General features: G+C 39.3%; 1 protein-coding gene across 2 annotated transcripts in view; it reads left to right on the top strand.

Moving 5' to 3' along the window:
* The window catches only part of LOC147269485 (CUB and sushi domain-containing protein 1-like), a 406,566-nt gene that overhangs the window by 262,170 nt on the left and 121,945 nt on the right, over positions 1-22,451 (top strand). For both annotated transcript variants that reach the window (XM_086185701.1, XM_086185692.1), the window contains exons 16-25: positions 712-833; positions 979-1,051; positions 2,225-2,363; positions 3,870-4,057; positions 4,292-4,480; positions 10,758-10,874; positions 11,024-11,239; positions 11,575-11,763; positions 13,695-13,864; positions 21,176-21,332. In XM_086185701.1, the coding sequence (XP_086041827.1) occupies positions 712-833; positions 979-1,051; positions 2,225-2,363; positions 3,870-4,057; positions 4,292-4,480; positions 10,758-10,874; positions 11,024-11,239; positions 11,575-11,763; positions 13,695-13,864; positions 21,176-21,332 (1,560 nt within the window). The remainder of the gene's footprint in view (positions 1-711; positions 834-978; positions 1,052-2,224; positions 2,364-3,869; positions 4,058-4,291; positions 4,481-10,757; positions 10,875-11,023; positions 11,240-11,574; positions 11,764-13,694; positions 13,865-21,175; positions 21,333-22,451) is intronic.

The raw sequence follows: 22,451 nt of genomic DNA, 5'->3' as shown, positions 1-22,451 counted from the left end.
TCCATATAGAGATTTAATCAACACAGCAAGAGTTTCTTTCATTAAATCATCTTATTCATCAGTAGAACAGTTTTCACTGTATAATGACACCAAATTGCAGTGTGGTAATGGCCGATAGCCAATGACTCCGCCAATCCTCCTGCACGTACATTGCACTCACATGAAATCAGCCCTTTGACGCAACATTTTCTATTCAAATTGAGGTCATTGTTTTATTTCCCTGTATTTTCCCATTTTCCTCCATGTATATCCTCATATTTTTGAGTCCATTTGCCGTTTGCGTCAGGTTTCTGTCCGAATACATCTTCTTCACTTTTTCTCTTTCTCTCCTGGCTCTCATTTCCTCTCCATCAGTAGCTAATCAACCTGAGACATGTCCAATCACTAGGTGTATGCTCTGGGTGGGATCAGGTTAATCTCTGGGATAGGGTTGATATAAGCTAAACATGACAAGGTTGAATCCACGTGAAGATAATTCCATTGCCGTATTACCATATCAGTGGAAATGTCACATTTACTGACAGTGATACAGCAATGGTTTTTTTTTTATATATTAATATGTTTCTTTTTCTTCAGTAAAAACAATTTACATGTTTTAAATCATTTAACAGAAACAATATTGTTTTTTTTGTCTGACAGCTATTTTTTTCTGTGTACGTATAAATGTGTGATTACATCTGAATCATATCTCCCATTGTTGTGGCTCTTTAGCGTTTGGTCAGAATGAGTGTCATGACCCCGGGGTTCCTGTCAACGGTCAAAGGTATGGAGACCAGTTTCAGCTGGGCAGCTCTGTCGCTTTCCGTTGTGATCAAGGATTCATCAGGACACAGGTAATAATCAGAAATGGAACTCTTTGAAACTGCTGTTATTACACATAAAACACCTGTTTTAGGAGCAAAATCATATTAGCATTCATTGTGGCACAAAAGCATATATATATATATAATCAGACATCACACCGTTTTATATTCCCAGGGGTCGGATCAGGTCACGTGCATTATACAAGATGGAAATGTCGTTTGGTCTGCTGCTGTACCTCGGTGTGAAGGTAATCACACGCAGGAGTGTGTTTTTGTATGCATTAACAATGGATTATCATTCAAAATATTCCACTTGACAAATATATAATGTTACAAACGGTGCTTTTGGCTCTTACTTGGCTTAAGTGTTGTCACCCACCTTAGAAATTATATAAATTTCCTGTTGTAAATGCTAAAGCCTGGCAGCTTCCCCACATTCAGCCTGCTTGCATGCATCTTTCTCTCTCAACAATCTTAAATGAGATTCGCAGAAATTCTGCAGGAACTCATTTAGGGAGATGCATTCATAATACAGTATGCAGGCTCTAATATACACAGATGTATCCATAGTAGGCAGATAATACGTAGAAGCAATAATAAAAGCACAATGAATGTGCTGCTTCAACACTTTTGGAAAGCCAATGACAATCACTGGCCTTTGTGCATTTGTCTTGTGTTTTTTTTTATATCATTTCCATCTTAATTGTATTGTCTAAATGAGATTATCAAATGTTGCCTGTTGTTAAAAACAAAATCGAAGAGACAATCAAATTGAATACGGCTCTCAACATATTAAAATGTGGAGTATGAAGAAATATTATTCTCCCATCGGACAAGAAAATATGATTATATGCTCTGGCAAGTTGGACCAATAAGCAGACACAGAATGCAGGTGGAGCAGTTCAGAGATTTTATTGCAAACTTGAATTGGAGAGAGTACGTGCTTGACTTCACAGGGCAGAGGCAGGGTGAGTGGTGCTGGTGGTGGTGAGGGCTCTGTAGCAGTGGACTGGAAAGTGTGAGGTGACTGGCAGATTTAGAGCAGGGAAGGCAGACTTTGGAGGCCTGAGTGGGTGTGAAGGCATGAGGCGAGCAAAAAATCCTGGGCTCAAGTAAACCGCAGATTAATCTCGAGGCACATAAGGAACACAGGAGAATATTTCAGACAAAAATACGTGGAACCAGAGTGGCAGAGAGTAAACTACCACGTGTTAACACAACTGAGAGGAATCCGACTCACTTATTTTAGCTTTCTTTCGACAAGAATTGTTTAATGCACCACAAGATGGGCAAAGTTAAATTTTTGTTTAAGAAATGTTGAATATCTGAAAGGATTCGACGACTGAAATGAATTGAGCATCAGATGAATTTGTGTTGTGCTCATGACATGGTTGTGCGTGTGTATCTTCATTTCCTTGTAGCTCCATGTGGAGGCCATCTCACTGCTCCTACCGGTGTTCTACTGTCTCCTGGTTGGCCGTCTTTCTACAAAGATTCTCTGAACTGCCAGTGGGTGATTGAAGCACAGCCAGATCATGCCGTGAAGATACACTTTGACAGGTAAGTTATTTGTTCAAAGGGATATTGGTGGTTTGCCAGGTATGCTTTTCAATAACTCTATTTTTGATGTGATACAATATAAGTGAGTTATATTTTCCACCTCTAAATTGACCTACTAGAGCATCATTTGGGTATTTTATCATGTATTTTATTTGGACAGTTTTTTTTAGAAGGGCTATAAGCAAGTCAGATGTGAATGCAAAGAATATCTTCTGCAGTAAATGATTAATGTGGGCTTTTTGCACATATTTCTCTGGAAACAAGCCAGGAGTAGATGCAGCATAGCCTGAAATTGCTGCAGCTGGAATAAGTCTTTTTTTTTTGTTTTTTGGAAGTAATGTAAAGGCCAAGTTATCCTCATCACTTATGAGGTATTTAATTTGCGGGGGTTTCAGCAGTTGCATTTCATGTAAAGCTCTGGTGCAGATGCTAAATTGTTCAGTTTCGTGGGTAGATATTTAGGTAATCTGAAATTGCAGTTATTGGATTCAAGCTCATGGTTTTCTACCCCAGCAGGTATTCTGAATCGTCTAGAGTTTGATATCAGTTGCTTGCAGCCTTCATGGTCCCATAAATTCAATGTCCAAGTCTCTTGGGTGGAAGACGAGCAGAAAACAGAGTGAAATAAGAATAATAAGTCAGTCATTACCCCCGCCAACGCTGTCATGTGATCACCAGTGTTGGTTGGGCTGTCTATAGCATATAACTCGTAAGTGGGCATGGACTTTGGTAAAGTTTAATAAAATTAAACTTCATCTGGTCGCAGACTCAGATCTGACGACAGAGCACCTCAGCAAAGGTATGCGTTGTCCGAGCGCCCTCTAGTCCCTCCAGCTCATCAGTTGAATTTAGCTGGACTCTAATCTTCACAAATTGCACTGTGAACAAGAAAATAAATAATTGTATGCATAAACTACCTCACCAAATGATCTAAGGTACAGAAAAACACTATCGTGTTGAAATAGTGAAATGAAATAGTGGCTTAGAATTTTACTACTTGTGGTACATGCAGGACTGTGCCGTTCTCTCCCCTCCAGAGTGGAGGAGAGAGCGACACCCTGCTGTCTTCCTGTTTTGTCAGCAAATAAAACAGCTATATGTCATGTTTTATTTCCTCCTGAATACACGTAATTGAAAATGTTTTTAAAAATAATTAAAAATCCATCATTTGTGTCTTTCTAAATGTTGTGTTCTTATCGACCCCGCGCCCCAATGTTCAGTTGAATAAAGAGGATGAATATGAGTCCGTCATGCACTCAGCTGTTTAGTTAGCCCAGCTTCTTCATTTCTAGGCAGGTTTTCAGTCTTTTATTGCTCGAAGCTACACCCGAATTAAACCAAAGGGAAACTGGTTCAATTCATCTTTCTACATAAAACATCCTGTTTTATATCTCTGTATCTTTTACTATTGATTGTTCGCAGTCAGTCACATTCCATTATCACATAATTGTTATCTTTGTATGACACAGTATTATGTGTGTCTCCTCTGTCTGTGTGTCTGTGCAGGTTCCAGACTGAGGTCAACTATGACACACTGGAAATCAGGGATGGCCCCTCATCCTCCTCTCCACTGATAGGCGAATACCATGGCACCCAAGCACCTCATTTCCTGATTTCCACATCAAACTTCCTGTTCTTGTTGTTCACTACGGACAACAGTCGTTCTGCGGCAGGCTTCAGCATCAGATATGAGAGTAAGACTGATTGACCGACTGATAATAATATTTGGTACACACACTCTCTATTGCTTCCAGACAACATCAATGTTTTGCTCAAGTTGCCTGTGCATAAACTAGCTTAAAAAGGTGTAATTTCACACATATACTCTCTTGCTTGTCACACACACACACACACACACATACATACACACCGTTTTTCTCTCTCGCTCTCACTTGACGCTATTTGTGCTTGTGTGATGTGAATTTCAGGTGTGAAAATGGAGTCAGACTCTTGTCTCGATCCCGGTATCCCAGTCAATGGGCGTCGCCATGGCAGCAGCTTTTCTATTGGCTCTCGAGTCTCATTTACTTGTGACCCAGGGTATACATTGAGTGATCAGGAGCCTATTGTTTGTGAGCAGAATCATCAGTGGAGTCATGCTCTTCCCAGTTGTGACGGTGAGAATCTTTATTTCAGTTTTAGTCATGAGACACTCAGATGAACACCTGGAGGTGGACTGAATCTTTTTTTTTTCTAATTGAGGAAACTTTTAAACTACAAATCAGGTGATAAGGTGAGGCTGTCTGTGACATTCTGTGTTAAGAAAACATAGAATTTATTTTAAAATTTCCAAAACATGCTGTCAAAGGTGGTCAGTGTGGTTAAAAAGAAAACCCATCTCTCACAAGTCATACTGAATCTGATACTACTTTATGGTTAATGAATTTCTGAATTCAATCTTCTTCAATCAAGTCTGATTGATATGCCAGCTTTGGAGGAGATGTTTTTCATTTCTCCGATGAGGTGAGAAACAGTTAACGCAGGTAATTGCTGCATATTAATTTGGATCGTCTGAGATTTTTTTTACCACTTGCTTGTTTTGAATTTATGTATGCTATGCATGAGTGTGTGATATTAGTTGAATGATGTGTGCAATGTAGAATAAGATGAATGCATCATCAGTTAGAAAGAGTATAAGTATATTCATGTAGCTCCTCTTTAGAATTTTTTTAAAATGCAGTGGAAATTGGTTATAAACAAACTGTATGAACAGATCTTGTATTAGCAAATACAGAATTGGTTTTCACTCTGAGTAATGAGACATTATCTGACCGATTTAGGACCCAAATAAAAAGACAAAACCTACGGCGGTAACAGCCAAATGGCACTTAACACTGTTAGCCAGGCTTATATTTAGCAGGAGGCTTACAGAGCCTAGGAAAGAGGAACCAGTGGAATTGTCTGGAACGCCAAGGCAACGTCCCCCTAATGACCCTCAGAACCACTGCAGCAGCATTGTTGCTACTGGTTACATTTTTCAGCGGAGTACCTCTCAGCTGCCAGCTGTGTTTGTTCTGTGTGAAATAAGTTCAGGAATAGTGGAGTAGCATACAGCTGCATCAATGCACACTTGCTGCCTGAGAGTTTTATGGGCCACTTGCTTTCCCCACAAACTGATTTGGATTGGCCTCTACATGACTGACCCTCCTCATGAATATGAAAACAGACGCAGAGAGGATAAGGTGAAGGTTTAGTGGCTGGAAGAAGGCTAAGCCTGCGAGTCTGAGGAAGTTGCGGGAACTATTGGTGCATCTGTCACCCATACTGGGATGTAGAAAAGTAGTAATCTCACATGTCTGCTTTTTCCACTTCACTAGGTGTAACTGGCAGCAATAGTGTTAATTTTACAGTCCACCTAACCCACTCTAGACTACACATTTCCACAATGGCCCAAGTTGGACATTCAGTGAAATTATACAGGTCAACAGGCACCACTGAAACAGATGCTCACTGGCCACTCACAAGCCTTTCCATTCATCCCTTGCCCATTGCTCCTGCTATCATGGGAGGCCAATACACAAAGCCTGACTCAAGCGCTGGATTGAAAAGACAAACAAAACAACAACAACAACAACAAAATCCCATTTCAGTGTTTTCCCGAGGTGATTTGACTTAAAAGTCTTTCATAGGCCATTATCCTTACAACATGAACACAAAACACAAAGTCACATCATTGAAAATGTTAAACAAATATGCTTGCTGATGAAGTAGTAATGTTTTGAAGAAATCTTTGACACTTTTGTGGGGGACTGTAGTATGTGCCATAGACATTACAGTCACAAAATAACACAGGTGCAATAATAAGGGGAGAGACATTGAGGTGTGACTTACGCACAAAATCAGGCCATTATCAAGCTTTTCTACGTACTGACATCAGCCAGAGTCTTTGTCAGTACTTTTACTTTGTACTTTTATTTATAATATGATCATTGTACGAAAGAAAAGATTCCTGGTGAGAGTGATTTTACATAATAATTTGCAAAGGTCACTCAAAAAGGGCTCTGACATCTGACATGAAGTCAAACAAAGAAGGGAACCATTGTTAAGAACTCCGTAGTCCAGCTCAGTGTAGTCAGCACGTTCATCAAACACAATGGGCTCATCATGCAAGAACAATTTCATTTTTCACTCTTGAATTTCTCTTATTATTACTGTGGCGTGGAGCTTAGAGAGTCTGTTATTCCATGTTCACTAAACACTCATACCGCCAGGAAAGGCACATAAATGAGCTTTGTAAACATGATGAATCCCACCTGTTCTATAGGAGCGTGCGTTCGTTGACAGCCTCAAAATAATATACAGTCATTTGCTCTTTCATGCCAGCGGTGCTGAGCGCCCCAGTCTAGCCTGTGGGTTCTGGGTTGTCTAGAGAAATCATCAGCTGGGTTGCCAAACCATAACCTCAATAATGTCACCATGATTATAAATTCCGATGTGTAATTTATGTATTCAAAATCAAAGTGTCTTCAAAGCCATGAAGGAGACACGATCCATTAGTCAGGAAGTTTTATTGCTTTGGAGAATGGCAGGTTGGTTGTGCACAACCTGCCGTAAATGCATTCATCTTTGACTTGGTTTGTATCTAAAAAGGAATCTCAAACACAAAAATAGTGGTGAATCGAGCAAATCCTCGTAAATCGCTTGTGCAAGTGATTTAAGAACCAATCTGTACAAGTGGTCTGCATGAGGCCCATTAATCTGATTTACAGTAGAGTCCCAGAGGCACAGTTAACAATTTAAAGGAAAAAAATATTACCTGTACATTCATTATGCTGAAACCAAAATGCCTTACCTTGACAAAATAATGTCAAGAAAAAAAGACAATAAGATACGAAGTCATCCAGAGACCCTCCCTTTCAGTGCTGCCACACTGTCTGTCAGACTCAAATGAGTCATCTTATTTTCTGCAGGTCAGCTAAATTGCCAAACAGATCAGGGAGAATATTGAAAGATCGCTGTGACATTTTAAAGCTTGATTTCATGCCAAGACAGCATCTAGTAAGAAGTGACCAGTGGCAACCACACCTTTTTTAGTGAAAAAGCCATATCATCCTCTAAAACGGATACAATCGATGATGGAGGAAAACAAGAAGGCAGGAATGAGAAATTCCATCGTTATTTATCTCTTTTGTCTGTGGAAAACAAGCTGAATCCTGCCTCAGCATTTAGTCTTATGTTTCTGCTTCCACATTGAAAACCGCCACCCTTTGATTTGCCTCTCAGAGTTTTGTCAGAATGACTAATCTTTCTGTCTGTCTTACTCTTTTTATCACATTTTTTCTTCTGCTCACACTTTCTCACACACATACATTAACAGTCTGTCTCAATGCGCCTTCACACAGATCTTTCATACACTCTAAAATATGCACTTTCACACAAAAATGATATGCGCACAAGGGTCATTTAGTCAGACAGTGTCCCAGTTTTAGCTGAATCCTAATGAAAGTGTGAACAAAAATTGCAAGTCACACAAGACAACGGGTCATGCGGGGAAAAAAATTGACTTGTCGCAGCTTCTCAACTGCAGCTGTGTTGAAATATGACACAGAATTAAATATAGAGAGAAAGCAGTGGATAAACAGGGAGGTAGGGAAGAGAGGGGATGAAGCCCTCAGCTCTGAGAACTGCTTCAACATCTGTTTTCATCATGTCAACAAATAGTAATTTTACAGACTTTCATCAAATGAATCATCAATGATTGATTTCATATCTGAGCAAGATTTTGACGCACCAAAATATTTATCAGACTTCAACAATCACATATGAGGAACTCGGGTAGTTTTCAAGAAAGGGCCAAACACGTACGATTGATATGCTTTTTGTTTACATCTCCATCTTGTGTAGCAGCACTCCAGTGAAATATTTTTAATACTAGATAATTGTTTTCAATTTTCTTTTTAAATTCAAAGGAAAATTGTATCTCACCAAATGGAAAGATGTTCTTAGACAGATTTTGTAACAAAATGAAAGTAGACACAATGTCCCCAAATTCATGATTGTATTAGTGTTACTCTTACGTTTATGAATTATTCATCTGAAAATGTGGGAGATGAGATTTTTGGGATGGAAAAGACCACATGAACTGAAAATGGTGCTGCCCAAAAGCATGTTCACTTATCAGTTAAGCTGATAAATGCCCTGTTTTTATGTTAATATAATATATAATATTTGTAATTATGAAACCCAACAAATTGCCTCTATAACTCTGGCATTGTCATTCCCATCACAGTAAATACAGTAATGGAAGTTTCTGTCGGCAAATAACATTTCGTCATATACTTTGAAAAACATTCCATCATATATTAGACTTATGTTTGAGTTAGCTTTAATTCTGAACAAATTACACACGACATCATTTTGTTTTTTTTTTATTTACTGGCATATTAAAATGAGGAATGAGCTATTAGTAAATGGCAGCCAGGAAGTTCTCTTCATTTAACAGCACTTTACCTTCATATATTCTTAGTTTAGTTACATCTCTGCTCTTCTATTTTATGACTTTTGCTGTGGTTAAGTATGCAAACCCTAAAAAATACGCGTGTTACAGGGTGGTGATAGAAATGACAATGACCCCAGAGGACAGATCTTCTTCCTTATGAAAAGAGACATGAAATACAACAGCAAAATCCTAGATATTTCAATTCAATTGAAAATTTGGATTTGAAATTTATTGTATATCAATTTTGTTTTCAAAATTCAGCACTAGAGAATAGAATTTCAAAAACCTGAAATAAAAAGCCAGGTTTTATATTATTGAAAATAATGAGTGAACCACGATTTCATTTTTAATGTTTCCTTTGGTATCAGGTAAGTGTGGCAGTGAAAGTGCTGGTGTTATTCTTGTACCTGCGAGCCAGTTAGTTTGGGATTCACTCGAACATATTGAAAAAATAAATGCTTTTCTTTCAGAGTAAAGCTGTTTGTAGCTTGAGGCACTTTAATTGAACAGAATTTAACTGAATTGAGCTGAAAAGAATTGAAAGGAATGGAGACACAGTGAGGGAGAAACAAATTGTCAATAAATTGTCTCAGCTCAATAGCCTCAAATGCACCATAAGCCCTCTTTTACTCTTCATTACATTCTTATAGTGTTTTATCATTCTTCTCTATCCCAAATGAGTTTGTCCTGTTGCCTTTCAGTGGCTTGGGGCCATGTCTAGGCTACAGTAGGTCTGTGGTAACTCACATGCCAATCTCTCCTTCTTCTTTTCCAAATTTCTCTTGCATTTGTGCGTCTCCATCTTTTGCTCTTTTATTAAATTTTTTCTCTCTTGTTACATGTTGAAGCTGAATTTTGTCACTCTGACTGCAGAAGATCTTCCTCTCCATTATATCTTTATGTTATGTGTTCTAATGTGGTCATAAAATTCCTTTCGAAAAGGAGACTCTTTGATATTTCTTCGAAAGTGTTCTGATGTTCGGTACATGTTATCTAAGGTTAGCGAAACACTTAACAGTATAAAGGGAAAAAAAGCTCACTAATTCAGACTCTGTCTATCTGTGAATAAGAAGTCTAAACAAATGGAAAAATTAGTCGGGAAGTGAATCTTTGTGGCTGCATACGCTAATTATTTATCTGCAAGTTGTTTAAAGCTAACCATCGACATCTAACATTTTTAGTTTTGTACAGCAACGCTAAATATACACTACAACCCTTTAATACGCAGTTATGCAAGACTACAATCACACCAAGTCTGCTTGGACTGGGCCAGTCAGCTTGTCAAGTTGATGAGTGTTGAAGGGGTACGGACTCAAATCAACATGTGGGAGAAGAACAGACGAGAATAGACTCCTCCTTTAGTGAGATGGAGTGTATCAAACACAGTCAGGTGGTGTATTCGTGTGACCAGCAGAGCTGCGAATGCGTACTCTCTGAAGTCAATGAAAACAGAGTGAACACTAGTATGAGCCTACATAGCCTAGCCTGCCATTTCTGGCATTGTTCCAACACCTTCTGCGGTCTGTAGAGTCCATGCGATCCCCAGTTTGTCAGTCCTCATAAAAAAAAAAAAAAAATTAATTCATTGAAGCCAGTTTTTCACTGATTTCTGTCAGGGCTTCTGGTACCTCTTTTCCTGTCCGACAGACCCTTTTCTTTCGGTGCCTGATGGACCTCCACTGTCACTGTGTTATATTTGTGATGTTCTGCTGGTTTGCAGTTCTGCAGTTTTGACAAAAAAACAAAATTTGGTTTCATTCCGTTTCTCCAACAATGAGTGTGTTCTTTTCAAAGAGATCTGTCATTGTGCGGTGACTTCTATTGACTGTACTTAAGATATATTATGCCTTAATGTCTGTGTTAAAGTTGTGTCTTACATAATTTTAAACTTTGTACAATTTAAGACAGACATTAACTCTGCGTCTCCCTTCATCCTTCTCTTCCTGTCTGTGTAGCTCTTTGTGGAGGTTATGTCTATGGTAAAACGGGAACAATTCTGTCTCCTGGCTTTCCTGACTTCTACCCTAATTCTCTGAACTGCACCTGGACGATAGAGGTGTCTCATGGGAAAGGTGAGAACAAACATACCCAGACATAATGGAGACACCCATGCATGTCCTTAGTGTGTCTGTGTTTTACTGGCATCCATGATTTACTATGTATCTTTGTGTCCATCCATCCATCCATCCATCCATCCATCCATCCATCTTTGGCTTTTCAGGAGTCCATCTAGTTTTCCACACTTTCCATCTGGAGGAGAACCATGACTACTTGTCCATCACAGAGGACAGCAATTTCCAGGTTCCAGTAGCCCGACTAACCGGCTCTGTTCTGCCTCCCAGTGTCAAAGCTGGCCTTTTTGGGAACTTCAGCGCTCAGCTACGATTCATATCAGACTTTTCCATGAGTTATGAAGGCTTTAATATCACTTTCTCAGGTAAGAGGATATATATTTTGCGATTCTTGATATGTATGGCTTGAGTGGACAGGAAATAAAACATCTAAAAACAGCCCAATCCTATTTGTAGGATTAATTTAATCTGCCTTCATAACTAGACATAAACCAAACCTTTTTGACAACATATATCACACACAAAGGGAAATGTTGTGTTTGTAACTTTACTTTTTATGACACATTACTGTGATTAAGATGACAGTGTGTGTGTGTGTGTGTGTGTGTGTGTGTGTGTGTGTGTGTGTGTGTGTGTTCACTCACACTCACAAAGTTCTTCTACATTTCATGCTAAGTGTTTGCGTCTTCTGAATTTACAGAATACGACTTAGAGCCTTGTGAAGACCCAGGCGTACCAGCATTCAGCAGGAGGATGGGATTCAGATTTCGTGTTGGTGACTCGCTGGCCTTCTCTTGTTTCCATGGCTACCGACTTGAGGGAGACAGCAAGATCACTTGTCTGGGTGGAGGCAGACGTGTCTGGAGTAACACACTACCACGATGTATAGGTAAGACAAGTGGTGAGGTGAAATACAGAAGCAGAGAGTTTATGTTCAGACTGTGGTCTCGAATGTTTAATTGTTCGGAATGTTGGCATTACACTGTGCACTCATTCAACTTTACACAACATACCTTTCCAATAGAAGAATGTATTTCAAGAATATTGATATCGTAACAAGATTTCCAGTTGCAAAAAAAGTAATTTATGGCTGCTTTGGAGAAGCGTATTTTCAAATAAAGTTTAGGGTTATTAAACTGTACTTGCAAATGAACTCTCAGTATATTATTGACCCTTGAATTTATTACTGAGAAAATGCTGTATGCTTTATGACTAATTTGTCGAAATGGAGCACTATGCTAGCAGTTGAGTCAGTGTTGCTGGATTTTAGGAGTGTATATACAGCACATAGTTACTCTACAATCCTACAATACAAGTAGCCAACAGAAAGAAGACATGTAAAACAGCAATTAAAAGAATCAATCTGGTGATAGAGATTGAACAAATGCCCATCATCTCCTGAACATCAATACATAGTTTTTATGTTACACTGTCATTGCTTTCATGTTGGAAACACTGCAGTTTCTCCTTGCGTCTCCGTCTTTTACTTCTTTTATTATCAGGAGGAAACTATTTTTTTTTTTGCATGATGGGCACATATTGGCACTGCGCTCGGTTCACAATCCTCTGACAATTTTCAGTTCTGCAGTCAAAGCTAGAGTTTCTCCTGTACATCAGCAGTTTTCCACCAGTCGTTCAGAGTTGACATAATGGTGATTTACTATTTGACTGGTTGACTGTTGATTTTATCTGTCAGTTTTTGGCTGTGCTGGTAATGTATGAATAGCTGACTGGTGGCTGCTGGTACTGTAATTTTCAAGCTCTCTAGCGCAGATTGGAAAATATTACAGTATCATTGTCTGTAAAGGGATCATTGTCACAGTCGTCCTCCCCCTCTGTATTTAGGCAGTCCTTGAGTAGATAATTAGAGCATTAGCCGCAATATGAAAAGTGTTAATACTCCCTTTTCTAATTTCTTTTTGAATATTTGCAAAAATGCTCTTGTCTGTCTTGGTTCATTTATTATCCTCTCCCCCTCTCCGCTTTCCCTTCATCCCTTCTTCTCCCCTTTTACTGTCATCCATTCTCACTGTAATGCTCTCCACATTTTCAAAAGAAATTCACAAGAATTGATGCTAGCATCCTTGAATTCATTATCTCTTTTCTTGTTAAATAGAACGGACCAGTACATAAAAACAGACTTTTAGATTTTATAATCGTATTATCTTTTTATCCTCATTAAGTTCAGTTATAAGCCACTTTACATTCCGTCTCACCTCTGTCATTACTTCTTGCCATAATTTCCTCTTTCTCTGTTCCAAGTAGTGCTGGTCGTCTCAATGGGTGTTACATGCCTGCTTGTTTCTCCTCTCCCTGTTGAGATTTGAACAGAAATGATTTGCTCAAAGTGCTGCATGTTTTGTATTCCTAAACCATGATAGGAGCTGCACCTATGAGATAAATCAGTATAATCTCTATGAAACACTTTTATAAACAAACTAATCCATGCCTGTTTTTCTGCATTATTTTTTCCTTCTCTGATTTTAATCATTTGCCGCTCATGTTGAAAAGCATTGCTTTTGAATATTTTCATGTTCCTCACCATTGTTTTTACTGTCTTATTTGAAGCACATTAGCAGTGCTTTTAAGCTATGCTGTCTGCTTCATTATGCTTGCTGTCATTGGCATCAAGTCTGATGGGTTGACAGAGATGTGTGCTACTTTAAACTTGTCTCTCTGCTCGACCTGAATTTTGAGCCTCCTCTATTATTCTCACTCCTTTTTCTCAACACAACCGCAAAGCCATCCCAGATATTCTGCTTGAATATAATCAGGTGAAATTGCTGTGATTTTGATCCATACTGTCCGTTTACTCAATAGCTGAGTGTGGAGCCTCCGCACTAGGACCAGAAGGCATTCTGCTGTCTCCGAACTTCCCCTCCAACTATGATAACAACCATGAGTGCATCTATCGCATCACCACAGAGAGGGGCAAGGGAATCAGGCTGAAAGCTGAGAGCTTCACACTGCAAGATGGAGACTATCTGAAGGTATTTACATGTGCGCGCGTGCACACACACACACATACACACAAAACACAGATTTTCCTCAATCGGGAAGTAAAAGCACATGATTGTCTGTTTAGCTTAAAGTCTAGATCACGCACTCAGACAATAAGGAACCAGAGAAGAGTGTGTACCTTCACCAAAGTGAACTCAACCAGAGCCAATATCCATCCATCCATTTTCCATACCGCGTATCTGTTAAGGGTTGTGGGGGGGGGCTGGAGCCTATCCCAGCTGACATTAGGTGAAAGGCGGGGTTCACCCTGGACAGGTCACCAGTCTGTCGCAGGACCATCAGGAGCAATAAGGGACTCAGTAAGGGACTCAGTATCTTGCTCAAGGACACTTGGACATGGTCACCGGGGGAAGTGAGGATCGAACCAGAGACCCTTAGGTTACTAGATGGCCACTGGACCTCTGAGCCATGCTGCCCCAATGCTAATATTTTAAATAAAAGAAGCCATTTTCCAGTGTGTTAAACAGATCTGCTCCACAATGCAGTGGCTTCTTCTGTGGCTCATGTCACACTTCTTCACCAGGTTTGGTGAAATTCCACCTTGTTCTGTAGTTCTTTCGTGATTCTGCGAACAGACACACAAACAGATGGCTAATGATCTCATTTTCTCCCTGGCAAAGGTAACTACATGAGGCAAATATTTTTTTGCGCTTTTCTTATCGCTTCATCAACAAATGTACTTCATCTCTGCAGCTGTCTTATCTTTTGTCAGATGAATGATTTTTTTTTTCAGCATCTTTTAATCTCAATCACTCTATTGTTCCATATGAGGATTCCAGCTGCTTAATGTTTAAGGAGCTAATGAGCAATATACCATTAACCTATGCTTAAATATATTAGACATTGTAATAATTTGTACTTGTTCATCTCGGCCAATTAAGAATAGATTGCTAAGTAAAAAAAACACTTCATGTTCACTACCGAAAGTAATTATGCATTCAATTATTTTTTTTTTTTTTAAGTAGCTTCACTTAATATTGAAAAGTGAATTTATCTCTTCTCAGTTATTTTTGTTTTATGTTGAAGCAGTGCCCAAAAAATCTTGACAGAGTCCTCAAAGCCCACCCGCTACGCTCGCTTTTGTTCCAATCATGCGCACCTGGCCCAATTAATGTGTCAGGGAATGTGTAGCCCTTAATTATATGAGGTGTGCAAGAACAAGGCTGGAGCAAAAACGTGAACGACATGAAGGGCCTTTGAATTTTCAGTTTAGCCAATATGTAGTCAGATCAAGGTTTGCCCTAGCTGTTAGAGCTGTTAAACATTGTTAAAAGAAGCAACAACATCCCTGCAGGGGTTTATTACCCATGTTCTCTGTTAGTGCTGATAGTGCTCCTGCTGCAGTGGCCATCCCTGCCTGAATGAATTCATAGGAAACAGAGGCACAAAAGGATCAATGCTCTCTCTTAACCCTCAACACATTACAGTTTGGGTATTGTGATACTTGAAGGTTATCCTGTCCTAACAAAATGCAATACAATAAGCAGTGCTTCTGTGCATAGCATCCCATGACTGCAGCATGCAAGCATGTATCTTTGTGGATAAAATGAGACGTTTTATCGAACGGCCCAAATATTCGCCATTGACCACCTCATACTATGCACTGTACATGCATTCAGAGAGAGGGGGAGAGGGAGAGAGTATATAAATGCTCAGATTTGTGCAGCAACAGTGAAAATTCCAAATGTTCCCAAAGGCTCATAATCTTCAGTGTCGGTTAGGAGCAGCTGTGTGAGCTGTTTTACAGTCTTGACACTGTCCTACAGACACCATCTGAAATGGTTTCTATTCACAATGTCTCTTAGCGGTATTAGGCCTGAGGGCATGGTTAAGCCAGTATGTGGTTAGAGTGTATTATCAGTATTAGGCCTAGAGCATTGACTGAGCCTGTCTGTGGTTAGATTGTATTAGCAGGGTTCTCCCTGACTTTTAAAGAGGCTTAACATCATTGTAAAAAGGTGAAAATGTTCCCAGTGGGATATGTATTAAATAAAGAAAAAGAAGAATCCTGTTAAAGGAAGGGAAGGGGACATCAAGATGGTGAACACACAAACATATTTTAAATATTCCTGATGTATTCTGCAATTTTCTGAATTCTAAAAAGCAGCATGAGGAAAAGCGGATGAGCCGACCAAGTTTCACGCTTTTATGTACACTGCAACCCTCCTTGATGTCATTGACTGTGAAATATAACAATGCATGGTGCATCTGAGACGGGAGAGCTTGCAGAGGAAGACATTTGCTCTTTATCAAAATAGGATTTTGTTCTTCGTGAGGCATTTGACGTAGTATTTACTGTGGTAAATTGATTCCTTATCAGAAAATAACAGGAGCAGAGGAACTGAAGGAAGAATGACTGGAGATCACAAAAGTTAATGAGGGCACACTGAATGCTAATACAGCAATCAAAAACTAATGGGAGACCACAAGACTGATTCTGAGAATCACACATTGCATTCAGCGTAGAACATACAACAATAAATGACTTTCACTTCAGTTTTAACACTTGGCATTATAGATTACTTATAATAAATAGTGTTTGTGAATTAAATTAAGATAAATTGTTTCTTTGAAGTTGTTCTCCCCCTGCATAATACAGCTTTTGCAAGACGCTAATGATGTCCACATGATGTATAAAGTTATGTTTGAGAGTGTTAGTAAAACTTGATAATTAATGGCTCCGTATGGACATTTGAGATGGGCTTAAGATGCTCTTAGTCTTGTTACACCAGACATTAGAGAACCCAGGCTACCAATTCTGAATGCCAGATACTTGCTTGACTGAAGTAAGAAGTGCTTCTTTCAAAGCCACCCATCCTTACATTTTGTCAGCTACAGGCCGTCATAGAAATGATGCTCACCCCATCTTAATGTTGAATGAGTGGACCAAGCAACATTAGTTGTTGCTTTCTTGTTGGTAAGTATTTTTTTTTACCAAAAACAAAACGTCAAATCAGTGACTGTGCTGGTTTGTTGTAAAATGTTTGTGTTGAACAGACGTGCCGCCCTTAACACACTGGATGGCTTCTGCTCTAATTGTGATAGCAACAGAACCTTTGAGATCATCCCCAGTCACTCAAGCAGTGACCTGTGTGTCTAGTGGTGCTTAATTGTTTCGCTACACAATTGGCTGGAATAGCTAAATGCACAAAGTTGGAGAAGCACAACACCTACAGATATTAGCTATTATACATGGAAGGAGAAATTTTGCAATGCTTTTTGAATAAATTCTTGCAATAATTTTCACAGTATTAAAGATATATTTGAAAAGTGGACAGCTGAAAGTCTGTATGACTTTTCTATACGAGGGCTGAACAAATATGTCAGTTATAAAGTGTTAGATCTTGATATGTATTGAGATGCGAACATGATTTCACGTGTGGTAGGACTAACATTACATTACATTTCCTCTTGCAACATTGACAGTAAATGTAGAGGTTTGCCCTTCAGTCTGAATGCTCATCAGGATTTAGATGTTTATGTATTGAAATAATGACTGTCCTCTTGGAAATCTCGATGTACAGTAAAATGGTGAGGATCTGAATCATCTCCCCAATGTCATAAATCTAAACTCTTCCTCCTATTTTTTTTTTCCCTTGGAGCCTCAGCATCATTTGAAAATTTAGGTGGCGATCAAAAAATTGTTGATATTACCTTCATCTCAAATAATACTCTAAAACTGAGTAGTACATATATGTGAGTTTACGTATTGATTATTATTTTCCAAATGAATTGGGCAAAAAAAAAAAAATCATGCGAATTCTGATAACTGCCCCAATGTGCCACAGAGACCATCTCATAACCTGCCAGTCCCCACGAAGCCACTTCCTGTTAAGACAGCAGAACACTCAACACAAAGTGTTACACAATTTCAGAAAGCTGGAGGCTAAAATGTCTTGTAACATATGAACCTATTCATTACAATTGCTTTTGCTGTTGGCTGAGTTTATTCTTTAGCGCTGGTAACGCCTTAAAATTTTAAATAATACAGTGCTTGACCGAATTTGTAACAATGTGCAAACCACAACCCTGAGGAAAGGGAGAACAACTTGAGAGAAGAAAAGTGGGTGTGTGCAGGGATTGTTATATGAATGTAGAGGTAGAAGGGGAGCAAAAGAGAGAGAGAGAGTAAAAGACAGAGGGAGCAGGGGTGGCAGATGGTGACATGTTGATTTATGAGCCGCAAGGCTTTTCATTAACCATACTGAGTTTTACTGAAACAGAGGGGGGAGGAGAGAGAGCAAGCAAGAAAGTGAGAGAGAGAGAGAGAGAGAAAACAAGATGCGGGACCATGGATAGTGACAGAGGAAATTAGTGCGAGGAAAGGGGACCAAAAATTTTAGTGAAGTTATGTTACATACCTATGCCTAAGCCTACTGGCTACATTTATTTCCATACTAGTATTCCACAACTGTTTGTTCATAAAGTATCATATTCTGAAATCGATTAAAGATAAGTAAATAGCATATTGAAATTAGATTTTGGAATGTTCGGGGATTTAGCCATTTCCAACTTTAGCATTTTCCATTTAATAAGTTGGGTTTTAGGAGCATTCTTTGAAAATAGATTCAGCTTATTCAGAATGTGTGTCTCAAGCCCAGACTTTTAATTCCATTTCAAGCTGGTGACACTCGGCCTTTAGCTTCTTTGCAGCCAGATGCGTAACATCAGTATACATAGAGAAATATGCTGGCTTAATGCTACCATATAGACCGTGAAATGTGATGTGACTTGACTGAAACTCAAAGTATTGTAACAATTATTGTTTGAATATGTTATTATTTATTTAGTGGAGTGCCATTTTCAGAGTGGGGACAAAAACTGGAATAATATTGTGATGTTGAGTTCATGTTCATGTGACCGATGTCCTTGTGTGACTATACAAGTAAACACTGCACTGCCGTAGTCCGAGAGGCTTGATTTAGAAAGTGGTCCAGACATCAATTTGGCAGCAAGTCATGGGGTTGTTTTCGCTGGATTTCCTCCAGTTCCTCACAATGTACTATTACTATACAGTTCTTTCAATGAAATGTAAGAAATAATCAGTAGAATCACGCTAATGCTGCGCTTGTTTGGCCAACAAGTATAATGCCAAACATGAAAGACAAGAACAATCGATGTTATTAGCCAAGTCACAACATTTAGTGGGCTAGCTTGCTTACCCTCTTTCTTTGGCATTCCTGCTACCTGCAGACCTGTCACCAATAATCTTTGAATTCGTCAAAAAGCTGCCAACATATCTGGGAGGTCGACATCTACCTGGTTGACATCCATCCAGCTGTGAGACAATGTTGGGGAGGTGTCAAATTGTGTAGTAACTCTTCTCTCTAGCCTGCAGTCCACCACTCCACTCCCAAACTGTGACTTCTCTACTCTTCCTCTTGAGCAGGATGAACATTAGAGGACAGAGAATTTCCCCTAAGAAATAATTAACCAAAAACCGTTGTTCTTGGTATCAAATCACCTCTCTTCTCCTGATGACATGTCAATCATCATCAGAATCATTTTATGGACTCATAACACCAGAGTTGACCTCAGACCATGTTGCAGACAAATAGTGACTTGCTGTTTTTAACTCAGAGGTTAACCAACTGTAGAGAACACTGAGACCCAGGAGTATGGGGGGGCGGGGGGGGGGGGGGGCGCAAAGCAAAAATAAAGGCATATGTACTCGTGCTGTGAACATGTTAACACCTGCAATTGATCAGGAAAACTTAATTCTTAAATGCAAATTAATCATATGACTTCGTTTGACAGCCACTTCCCTCTCCAAACACGGATGTTTACCAAAAGGCAGGAGTGTTCAGCAGAGGATCCCTCCTCGGCCGCTGTGCAGCGTACATATACAAAGGGTCAGCAGCGTCTCAGCACTTTTGGCATTTCAAGCACTATCCTGCAAACACAACTGAGATGAAAGTTCAGCAGCCTCTCATGGCTGAACAGAGGAGTCACCCATCCACGACGTCGCCGCACACGCTGGAGTGGACCTCTCCACATGACCAAGAGGATCAAGCTCAACAGCTACCGATGTCGAACACTCCCCGATTCTTTGACTCAGCAAAACCTGAGATTCTTATTTAGGAGTTATCGAAGCTGAGATGTGAATTCTCAAGTTAAAAACCGATTCCTCTCATTATCATGCATGTTTCTATGACAATAGCGCGCATCAGTTTGTTTTACCCCCCCCCCCCCTAAAAAAAACCTAGTTTTTAAATCTTGCGATGATCTTGATCTTTTAGTTCAATGGAGTCATAGCACTCATTCATACATACAAATAAAAATGTAATAGGAAAGCAAAATAGGGCATTTTAAACACTTATATAACATAAATGACCCTCACCTCACTAGTGACCACACCAGCGTCCATATGAGATTTGGAGCTCTGTCTTTGTGGTCCATGCTGGCTCACAGCTTAGCAAAGTGGCATTTTCCTCACTTGTGTTTGGTATTTAGGTGACTCACTTTGCTGCAATGCACCATTACCATACAATTTTGGTTTCAAGATGAGCCACATTTCTGTGTCATTATTTGTTTTGTGGGTTTGTTTGGAACAGTTTTTAAAGTCTAAATATATAACAGTTGATATAAAAGTTTTCGTAAGACAAATGTTCTGTGTTGAAGTAGGTTCTTCTGAGTTTACTGTGCCTGTGACATGAGCAGTTTCAGCGTTTCACTGTTAAGGACATTTGTGTGTGTGTGGAGTTCCAACCTGGAGGTTGAGACATAGAGTCAAAATTATGTCAGTTTTACATCTTGATGGAGGATGGCGTCTGAAGTCAGCAGCACATTCCTGCAGATTGAAGGCTCAACCAACATAACTGTCAGGTGCTCATAGTATTGACATATTTGCTTCTTTGCTGGAAAAAGCAGAGATCTCCAGCAGTGTACACTGTCCTAATAGCAGCTCAACAACACACTGTGATATCATCATAACAACATCACAACACAAAATGTTCGACTGTTGAGCGGCATGGCTCAGGGGTAGAGTGGTCGTCTAGCAACCAAAGGGTCGCTGGTTCGATCCTCGACCCCGGTGACCATGTCGAAGTGTCCTTGAGCAAGATACTGAACTCATAATTGCCCATGATGAGTAGGTTGGCGCCTTGCATGGCAGCCTCCACCAACAGTGTGTGAGTGTGTGTGTGAACGGGTGAATGAGATGACACTGTAAAGCACTTTGAGTGCCGCTAAGGTAGAAAAGCGCTTTATAAAATTGAGTCCATTTTACTGGTATTTTCAATTTAGATTCTTTGGTTCTTTTTCCTGTGTTTGATTAACAGGTGTACGATGGAGAGAACATTTCATCTCGTCTCCTTGGTAACTTCACACATGAAGGCATGATGGGTCGTGTCATCAACAGTACATCCAATCACTTGTGGCTGGAGTTCAACAGCAATGCCTCTGGAACTGATCTGGGCTTTCACCTTACATACACAAGTGAGTTAAAGTAATTTAATGTGATGCAGTACTGGTAAAGTACTTTTTTGTCATGTATTTGCTTTAATAATAATGGTTTGTTATGCTTTGCCACACAGCCCTGCGTAAGCCTGCTTTTTGTATACTGCTTCTAGTGGATATCTGACCATTACTGCCTGGGTCTAGTCATGGTCAATGTTAATGAGTCATGCTCACACAACAATAAAGTTACACTGATTGTGTGTTTCACCCTGTCCTGTAGGAAAAATGTGTTTTTTGCTTCATGTATTAATACATGTATTAATTGCTTCATGTATTAATAATATTAATATTAATACATGTATTAATTGCTTCATGTATTAATACATACAATGAATATTTTACCTTTTGAATACTCACAAATAGGAGTCTTAAGCTACAAAACATAATTTGTCTCCGCTGCATTAATTTGGCATGACCAAATAAATCAGAAAAATGTCAGTTTCCCAAACTCAAGTCATCAAATATTGTGTACATTGTTTCCATGAAGCAGTATGGTCAGTAATTCAGGATCGCTTTGATTAGAGCCAAAAACAAATCAACTACAATGCTTCTAGTTCATACTTGTTCTTAGAAGCGCCAAACTAGAAGAGTTATAGTTTGTTTTTGGCTCAAATATTACATAGTCTGACCTGAATTTCTCCAAGCCTGCTTTTATATTCTTTTCAACTTTGTTTGCTGACTCTGTCTCCATCTTTACCTCCATCGTTTCCTTGCAACCCATATTTGAGGAAGATACGTTTAATTGAAAAAATTAGTATTAGTTTTTATGTAAGTCGGCCTTCATAAATATATCATGCATTTGGCCTGTGCTACAGTGTTTCTAAGGAATGACACTAGACCAAGCTATTTCTTTCACTTTTAAAAGTCAGAAAAGGGAGCAACGCATACACACACGCACACATGCACACACTCGCGCATACATATACACACGCGCGCGCACACACATACATATCTTAATGGCTTTAAAGAGACTCAGTAGTTAAGAAGGCAAGACCAGCTGCTGTGTAAGTCAATGAGGCTATTAGAAGAACATTTATCTGCAAGTCATTAAAAGAAGGTGAGAAAGTAATGCATCTGGAGTGGAAGAGCGGCTGGACG

This window comes from Aulostomus chinensis, chromosome 2, assembly GCF_037954235.1.
Source record: "Aulostomus chinensis isolate RoL2024-O1b breed Wild chromosome 2, RoL_Achi_v1.0, whole genome shotgun sequence".
NCBI classification, from domain to species: domain Eukaryota; kingdom Metazoa; phylum Chordata; class Actinopteri; order Syngnathiformes; family Aulostomidae; genus Aulostomus; species Aulostomus chinensis.
This window is presented reverse-complemented; position numbering and strand designations above follow the sequence as displayed.